The 9,574-nt window shown below is 56.2% G+C and overlaps 1 protein-coding gene across 1 annotated transcript; it reads left to right on the top strand.

Annotated features, from left to right (window-relative positions):
- Positions 1-4,054: 4,054 nt before the first annotated feature.
- LOC126931679 (uncharacterized) lies at positions 4,055-4,749 on the top strand. Its single transcript, XM_050750027.1, is given in 2 exon segments — positions 4,055-4,150; positions 4,153-4,749. Coding segments are annotated over 2 exon segments (693 nt in total).
- The last annotated feature ends 4,825 nt before the right edge of the window (positions 4,750-9,574 follow it).

Consider the following 9,574-nt stretch of genomic DNA (forward strand, 5'->3'; position numbering starts at 1 on the left):
GGACACCCTATACCCTTACTTGATCACTATACATTATATATGTGTAACAAAATTTCACATGTGCCTCATGAATTTGTACAAATAAAAAAATATAAAGTGTCTTGTAGACAGCATATAGCTGCATCTTATTATCCATTCAGTCACTCTATGTCTTTTGATTGGGGAGTTTGACCCATTTACGTTTAAATTAATGACTGACGGGGAAGGACTTACTGTTGTTATTTTATTGTTTTCTGTTTGTCTTATAATTATTTGTTCCTCTTTTCCTCTCTTGCTGCCTTTCTTTCTTTTTTTTTTTTTTTTTTTTTTTTTTTTGTACTGACCTGCTTTGATTTCTTTCTTATTTTCTTTTGTGCATCTTCTATAGGTATTTTCTTTTGGAAGGGTCTGATCTTATTTGTTACTCAAAAAATCTTATTTTTGCCTGGATGCAGACTTAAAAGTAGAAGCTCATCGCTGGAGGATCTGCATTTCCTGGCAGTGTGTTCCTGATGTTTTTCTTTGGCCTCTTTCATTCTCGTGGCCAGCGTGCAGCATATTCTGCAGCCTCTGCCTTATTTTTCGTAGGATACTGTTTCTTCAGAGCAAGATTCCAGCGTTTGTGCTGCAGGACACGTGGAATAACAAGACGCTGACCGGGTGTGGTGGCTCATGCCTGTAATGCCAGCACTTTGGGAGGCCAAGATGGGGGGATTACAAGATCAGGAGTTCGAGACCAGCATGACCGACATGGTAAAACCCCATCTCTACTAGATATACAAAAATTAGCCCGGTACGATGGCACTTGCCTATAGTCCCAGCTACTCAGGAGGCTGAGGCAGGAGAATCACTTGAACCTAGGAGGCAGAGGTTGCAGTGAGTTGAGATCGCACCACTGCACTCCAGCCTCGGCGACAGAGTGAGACGCTATACAGGGGTTAAAAAAAAAAAAAGACACTGAATCTTGGGTGCTTTGGTCCTAGGTTTCTTACGTTCTTTGTTTAAGGGCTTTCAACATATTCCCAGACCAGGAGGGAAAGGCCTGCTGGTGAGGGTGCCCTTGGCTGGTGTCTGGGAATCTAACTGCAGCAGTTCCCTGAACAGACAAACAGCCTCCCTCAATAGTGAGGAGCTCCTGTGTCTAAACTCCTGTGGAAACCACGTGGTCTATCCTCAGCCCGTTGCCTTCTGGGGATCTGGAATGTCTGTGCGTGCCAGGCAGAGGTGCCCCCGTGAGCAGCCCCATAGTTGCTGGGCGCTGAGTCTCCGTGGGCTTCCCTGGTGGGCGACGTCTCACTGTGCCATCACGTCACGTTGCTGGAGGAACTCAGCACACCCGGTATGGCTCCACAGGGAGAGGACAGGGACGTTGGTGCCTGGTGCCCTGACTTGGCCGCCCAGCCCCTGGCTGTGCTCACCCCTTTCCGGCCCCTGCAGCCCTGGATGGCAGTGGCTTCCTGCTGATGCCTAACTCGGGGTCACTGCCCCACCCCGTTTCTTCTGCAGCTCCTCCAGCCCCTCTGTGACGAGTTCCATGATTAAGTGGCCCCCATGGGACTCCCTGGGTGGCTCTGGCTTCCTGTCTGCCCCGGCCCACTCAGAGGACCCTTTTCTACTGACCATGGCCTCCCGAGAGCCTCACACCCCAGGACACAGAAGGGACCTGGGCCCAGCAGGGGGTTGCTGACCCCGGAGACAGTGTGTCCACTTTGCTCATGGCCAGCAGTCATTTCATTATCTCTAAGAAGCAGACAGTTTGCTCCTCCTGTGTCTGTAATTTTTTTTACTTTCACACACACACAGAATGTCAATGTGACTTCCTACCTCCAACTCAGCAAGGAGGACACAGATGCTCAGATGGGAAACGGCTGCTGCAAACGCAGCCTGAGTGTGAAGTCAGGGGCTGTGCAGACAGACAGGCAGACAGACAGATGGAGAGATGGACAACAGACGGATAGATGGGCAGGCAGACACACAGACCGACAGACACACAGACAGGCAGATGAGTGGACAGATGACAGGCACACATGGACAGGCAGACAGACAGACAGATAGATGGAGAGATGGACAACAGACGGATAGATGGGCAGGCAGACACACAGACCGACAGGCACACAGACAGGCAGATGAGTGGACAGATGACAGGCACACATGGACAGACAGACAGGCAGACAGACAGATGGAGAGATGGACAACAGACGGATAGATGGGCAGGCAGACACACAGACCGACAGGCACACAGACAGGCAGATGAGTGGACAGATGACAGGCACACATGGACAGACAGACAGGCAGACAGACAGATGGAGAGATGGACAACAGACGGATAGATGGGCAGGCAGACACACAGACCGACAGGCACACAGACAGGCAGATGAGTGGACAGATGACAGGCACACATGGACAGGCAGACAGACAGACAGATAGATGGAGAGACAGCAGAGACACACAGGCAGACACACAGTCAGGCAGACCTGGTTAGATTCCCGCCAGCCACCCTAAGTAGTTCAGTTGACTGTTCAGAGCTTTTTTTGCTCACCTGAGAAGAGGGGTGGGGCTCCGTCTCCTGATCTTCGGACCACCCTCCATCCCCACCTACCTGTGGGGAAGCCCCCTCCCTACTCTCAGTGGACCTGGGGGTGCACACAGCACCGCTCCCTGATGCCAGGCTCCTAGGGCAGTCGTGTGACCCAGGCCTGGGGAGTCCCTGGACTCCATCTCCTGGTCATAGGGACAGGCCCAGGACCAGCGGGGCACGTGGGGTGGAATTCCAGGCCGGCGGGGATGTTCCGGGCTGGCGGGACCCTGGGATGTGGATGCAGCTCCCCATTTCTTGCCTTTCAGGGTGTTGTGTTTCTGAAAGAGAAACCCCAGTGCAGTGGGCGAATGCGTGCCCCAGAAATCCCCCTGGGGGTCCCGGTCACAGTAGACAGTGAAGCCATGACTCACACAGGCCCCCCAACCCCGAGTCCCACTGTCCCCTAGTCAGAGCCCACGGGGACCCGGCCTGGGTCACTGCGCAGGAAATGAGGCCCCCAACCCCGAGTCCCACTGTCCCCTAGTCAGAGCCCATGGGGACCCGGCCTGGTTACTGCGCGGGAAACGATGCTGGACTCACAGAGGAGCCCGCGGGGCCCAGTGATCTGGTCTGACCCAGGAGGGCTTGGGTGGCTGAGTCCCCAGGGGCTTCCTGTGTGACATCGCAAGCAGACTGAGGCCCGTCAGAGCCGACCCCGGGCAGTTGTGTGAGGTGCTCTCAACTTACAACCTTTAAAACAAGGACCCACCTGTTCCCAGGAGCTTTCCAGATACACCCAGGGCAGGTGGAAGGAGATGAAGTATCAGGATTCGAGCCCCGAGAGGATATCCAGGGGGACCCCCTCCTCCATCTGACTGAGGAATGGACTCCCCGTCTCCACCGCCCCAAGTTGTCACGGCTGCTCAGAAATCTCATATTCAACTCAAAAAAGGAATCGAAACTCTTTTCGACGCCTGCATTTTAAGCAGCGGCTTCTCGGCTCCTGTGTACTGTTCAGGCGCTCGCAGAGCGTCCCTGCTCTTCCCTCCACCCTGCAGTGAGCTCCTGGCGGCTGGGCTGGATGCAGCTTCCCGTGAGCAGAGGATCAACCTGGGAGCCTGGTGGGTGATCTCCACCCAGACCAAGCATCAGACCCCGAGTCTTGTGGGACAGGCCACAGCCCGGGGACTGCTGCCCACACCTGTTCTGGGGACTCCAGACAGTGCCAAGGGGAAGGGGAAATCATTCATTCAGCCATTCATTTGCTGACCCAGGCAAGTATTCATTCGACAGATATTTATCGAGCCCTCCCTTTGAGGCAGGCACTGTTTTATGCACTGAAATACAACTTTTATACAACAGACACTCTTCCCTTCCCCCTTCATGGAGGTTCTGTTCAAGCAGGGAGACAGACATTTGTTAAATGAAACATAAAATCTCAGTGAAAATTAGAGGTCTGAGGGAGAATGAAGGAGCAGGAAGAGGAACCAGGGCTGCCAGGTGCAGTAGCCCAGGTAGCACACTGCTCAAGGTTGCTGTAGGATTCACATCACAGTCATGTGCCAGGATCACACAGAGTCTGGGGCCCTCACTTTCCTCCCACCAGATGATGCCCAGGCTGGGAAGGCACCGAGACCGCAGCAGAGTTGGCCAGGGGGGGCAGTGAGAGGAGGGGAGGTGGGTGGGGCAGGGCTGGGGCACTGGAGGAGCAGGTTAGGCGGGGCCTGTCAGCCCAGGGGCACCCCAGGACTCAAACCTACAGCCGACCCCGCTCTCCTAGGCCTCACTGCAGCTGTGGGAAGGGGAAGCATGGAGCCCTCCCTCAAGGTCAGTGCAGCACCTGGCTTCAGCTCACGACAGTGACCATTCCCTGCTGCCACCATTGCAGTCACTGCCCTGGTGGGCAGCCTGGGCCCCAGCTCCACTGCACATGGACGGTGTGGCCTTGGGCAGTGCTGAGCTCGGCCTCACGGGCCTGTGGGGAAGGTCACAGGAGGTCCACGTGCCAGGCCCGGCTTTAATGCACAGGGTTACCACCACTGCAAGGTTGCCTGCCCCGTCTTGTACCCGGCCGTCCATGCCCTCATCTCAGGGGGCAGGACAATGGCAAGTGGGACTCAGAGGGGAGAGAGAGGACAGAGTCCCTTGAAGCCCTATCCCCAAGACCAGTGCCAAGAGAGACCTCAGAGGAGGGACCTGGGAGTGGCTGGTTCCAGTCCCCACACTCCGATGGGAAAGCTGACCCTGGGTGACCTGCCAAGGTCACAGGGCAGAGCTAGGGCGAGGTCTAAGCACTCAGGTCTGAGCAGAGGAACTCACTCAAGGCCCACCAGGACCCACACGGCCAGCGTTGTCATCACTGAGACATAGACATGGGGGCCCCCGAGCCACACAGCTGGACAGTGAGAAAACCAGGCCCCCAGCAGTGAGCTGGCCATGCCCACGGCCTTCCATGGCTGCACACAGCCCAGCCTCAAAACCGACTCAGGACGCGCCCAGGGCTCAAATGCCCCCAGGGCCCAGGCAGAACGTGGGAGTGCATGTCCCCAGGAGTGGAGTGGGGAGTGGTGGGGACTGTGGAGAACTGGAGAGGGCCCCTCCTAAGGTCAGTGAACCTCAAAGTTCCCTAAACCTGAGCCCACCAAGCTCATCTCTACAGGGGGCTTCAGCTCAGTCTCAAGAGTGGCCCCTGATGAAGGGGGATCTTGGGATGTGACAGTGACCACCGAAGCCTGGACATTTGCTCTGCAAGGAGGGGGTCTGGGCTTTTAAAACGTCCTGCTGAGAAAAGGGAACACACAGGGTGGATTCAGGCACAAGGGATTTAAGGGAAGGAACAGCCCCTCTGCAGGGGGGGGGGGGGTCAGAGGGTCCAATCCACACAGGACACCCACCCTGACCGATGTAGAAAGGCAGGCCTGGTGCAGAAGCTGAAACTCGAAGCCCACCAGGAAGGGCCCCGCAGACGTCAGTCATGGGGTGCGCCAGAGGCAATGGGGGCCCCGTGATGAGTGCGACCCTAACTGGTTATGTTGAGGAAAGCAGGAATTTTCACATCAGAGTTAGGAATGGCGGTGACAATAAACTAAGGAATGGTTTCCGTGGTTACAGTTGACAGGCGCAATCTTGTGTCTTGGAAAGCCTGCCTTGAGGTTGGTTACAGTGGTTCATGCCTATGATCCCAACATTTTGAGAGGCCAAGGAGGGAGGATCGCTTGAGGCTAAGAGTTCAAGACCAGCCTGGCCAGAATAGCAAGACTCCATGTTTATCAAAAAGTTTGAAAGGCTCACTGCTTTGTGTCTCAGGATTGCTCTGTGCTGTGTCAGACAACAGGAGGATGAAAACAAGCTCTCCAATCTCGGGCCGGGAGGAAAGAGGGTGCCTGTTATCATGACACGGGATGAATTGATCTTTCATTTAGTCCTTCTGCAATGCTCGTTGGTTCGTTCCTTCCTTCTTTTAACAGGCGTTTCTTGCGGCACCTACTACGTGCCAGGTGCTGTCCTGGGCTCTGCAGATCCAAAAGCGAAAGAAAATCCCTGCCCTCCTGGAGCTCCCCTGAAATAAGTGTATCCGTTAAAGAAGGGATGAGACGAAGCCAGAGGCGTGGAGGGTGGGAAGGGAAGAACCGGGCAGCGCCTCGTGGGCATCTGGGGGGCGCCAGCGAGGGCCTCTCCAGCCGCGGGGCCTGCGGGGTGAAGAGCGGCCCCCGCGGAGGGCAGGAAGCCGCGCGGGATGGGGAACCGCAGGGCAGAGCCCGAGGCGCCTCCGGGGACGGGCCGGGTGTGCCCAGGAGGGGTCAGGGCCGTAGAGGGGGCGGCGGGCGGGACAGGCCCTGACTCAGGGTCCCGGGCAGGAGCGTGGACTTTGTGCATTCGGGAGCCGCAGGTCGAGGCTCGGTGGCTGCTGTGGGGCGGCGGGCGGGGAGGGCGGGAAGCGTCTCTGTCTCCACCTGCTTCTCCTGCTCGAGGACACGAACTAGCGTCCTCCGGGCGGGGACCCGGCGCTGGCTGGAGGCGTCCGCAGAAGACCCGCGCTGGGTCCCAGGGCCGCGTGGGGGCCGCAGACTCGCAAGGAGCGCAGCCCGGGCGGGCAGGGCCGAGCGGGACCCGAAGCCGGGGAGGGAGGCGCGGGGCGGGCTCCGCGCTGGGATGTCAGCGCCGCTGGGGGTTCCAGAGAATTCTCAACCGCCAGCGTCTCTCCCCCGTGGGACAGCGTCTGTTCCAGTCTGACACGGGCGCCAGAAGCTCGCGCTATTTGTCATTTTAAAGAGAAAACACAATTTACTTGTCCAAAGTGGAGACGAGAAAGCTCGCGGATGCCTGTTAGTAGGATTTGCGGGGTGAGACGGGAGAATTCACACCGGTCCCAGCGACCCTCCCGGGAAAACAGAATCCACGAATGTGTCAAGTCTCCGTTTATCCATAACCGCGTGTGCGGGGAGGGCTGTGCTCAGTGTCCCGCGTGAGGCTCCTGGGAGAGCTCCCTCCCCTTCCGCGTCTGGCTCTGGGAGGGTCTGTGGCCCTGGGCGGCCAACCGGGATCTCCACTGCCTTCGCCAAAGTGCTGGGTCCGGGACAGGCCTGTGAGCCACGTGGCCTCCAACAGTGTCCCTGTGGATCGCGCTGTGGTCGTGGGGTTTGAAGAAGAAAGCCCAGCGCCTTCGCCATTTGGTCTCCCATCAAAGTTCTAACCAGGTCCGACCCTGCTTAGCTTCCGAAATCAGACGAGATCCTAGGTGTTCAGGGTGGTATGGCCTTAGACTTTGGCCACTTGGTACCACGGTGGGCTGAGGGGCTGTGGGTGGGAAGGCGATCTGAGGAGCACATTTGCAGACAACAGCCTGTGGCTTCCAGAACTGACTGTCCCTGAGCATATGGTCTGAGCTTCAATAACCCTGCAAGTGGGTTGAGCAACCCATTTCACAGTTGAGGAAACAGAGCACTGGCTCAGCCTGGACCCGGAACTGAGGTGGGCCCTGCAGAAGCCGTGGGGGGCTCGGACTGTGCATGGGGGAAGCGCCACACCAGGAGCTGCAGTACCCCTTCCTGACTCCCCCAGGACAGGGCACCTGTCATTTCTCTAGACCCCGTTCTCCCTGGGCCTTCTCCTTTGGCTTCCCCCGCATGAAGGTGTTTGCTGGGAAGCACGGAATTCTAGCAAGCCTGAGAAATCCATGCAGGCCCAGCACCCAGTGCCCCAGGGCCCCAGTGCTAAGGGTCCCACAGGATCCACTATTTGGGGTGAAGGCCCTGGGTGTGCCCGGGAGCAGAGCTGGGCTCTCTCCTGCTTGGAGGAGGGAGTGCTTTTGTTTCAGAGCCTTGTGAGCAGACAACATTTCTGAAGGCTGCAATTTTTTTTAACAAAAACTCCTTTCAAAAATTTATGAGCCTGAGCAACACATTCATTTTTGTGACACAGAGTGAAATAAGGCATGAATTTTTCACGTTTCTTTTCTCATTCATTGGGCATTACATGCACAACTCTTCAGCTTGTCAAAATGTTTTAATTTGTGGATTTGTTTTTAAAAAGTGTATGATTGGCAGGAAGTGGAGGAGGGTTCCCCTCATGAGAACACCCACCACGTAGACAGGAGGCCCCAGTTCCAGCTCAGGACGTGGGGGTGGGAAATATTTAACCGGGATAGGGAATCCCCTCCATGACAGGTTCCCGTTCCCTGGTTCACCTGGAGGCTCCTGAATTTGGCCAGATGAGACCCCGACGTGGAAACAAATCTCTGGGGCACAGGCACACTTCAGGGTGAGTGCAGCCTTCACAGGGGATGGGGCCTCACTGGGCTCCGAAGGCCAGGACCTTCTCCTCCTCCTCCTTCCCGGGGATTCCTGGAGTCCCCTTCCCATTCCCATCCCCCAGCCTCCAGCCTCCATCCTAGGCTTTAAAGAGATGCATTCACCTGGTGAAGACAGTGACCCAGGCAGGAAAAGAGCAGGGGCCACAGCTGCCTTGTTCCCCAGGAGTGCAGGACAGGAGTCTTCGGGACCCACATGTGTCCTGTGGCTGTTCCACCCGGACTGGGTCAGCGGAGAGGGCGGCCCAGAGCAGGAGGCCTGGCCCAGGGCAGCTGGGTTCTCCAGGGCTCCCCTCCAGAGGCCGCACCTCAGACCTTGGCCCCAGCCCCCAGCTCTGTGGATTCTCCAGGAGATTTTCCCAAGCTCTAGCCCTGACCCTTTAATTCACACTGGGAAGAGCCTCAAAGAACCCGGCAGGGACGGGCCCGTCAGGGACGGGCCCGTCAGGGACAGATCTCCCCCCACCCTCTGGGCAAAGATCAACTTGGTTAAAAGGGCCTCCAGCTGAAACCCATCTCCTGGGGAAATTTATTAAAACAGAAACTCTGCTAGGAAAATGGTTTTGCTCAGACTTTCTTCTCCTCCTGGGTTTCTGCTTTTACAAAGCCTTGACCTGAACTAAATTTAATGGAGAAACCTTCACTGGTTGCTGGGAGAGCAGAGTGGAGGTTTAGGTGAGAAAACTAATTTCAAAGAACTGTAGGGGAAGGAAAACTTTTCCTCTACTCTCTCACGTTCAGTGGCTGGGGGCCTGTGAGTTAAACTGACAAAAGTCATTAACAGGAAGAAACTGCCTGGGTGCGGTGGCTCATGCCTGTAATTCCAGCACTTTGGGAGGCCGAGGCGGGTGGATCACCTGAGGTCGGGAGTTCGAGACCAGCCTGACCAGCATGGGGAAACCCTGTCTCTACTAAAACAAAATACAAAATTAGCTAGGCATGGTGACACATGCCTGTAATCCCAGCTACTCGGGAGGCCGAAGCAGGAGAATTGCTTGAACATGGGAGGTGGAGGTTGCGGTGAGCTGAGATGCGCCATTGCATACCAGCCTGGGTGACAGAGTTAAACTCTGTCTCAAGAAAAACAAAAAAAATCAACAGGGAAAAAAGCATGCATTTGGACATTTTAAACTTCACATGCATGAGGGTGTCCCAGAAATAAGCAAACACCAGAGGAGCAGTGAGATTCTGGAGCTCACATCTCATCCTAACGAGGGTGGGGAGGGCAGAGGCGCACTTACGGAAACACAAAGGACTTTACTGAAAGA

This window comes from Macaca thibetana, chromosome 11, assembly GCF_024542745.1.
Source record: "Macaca thibetana thibetana isolate TM-01 chromosome 11, ASM2454274v1, whole genome shotgun sequence".
NCBI lineage: Eukaryota > Metazoa > Chordata > Mammalia > Primates > Cercopithecidae > Macaca > Macaca thibetana.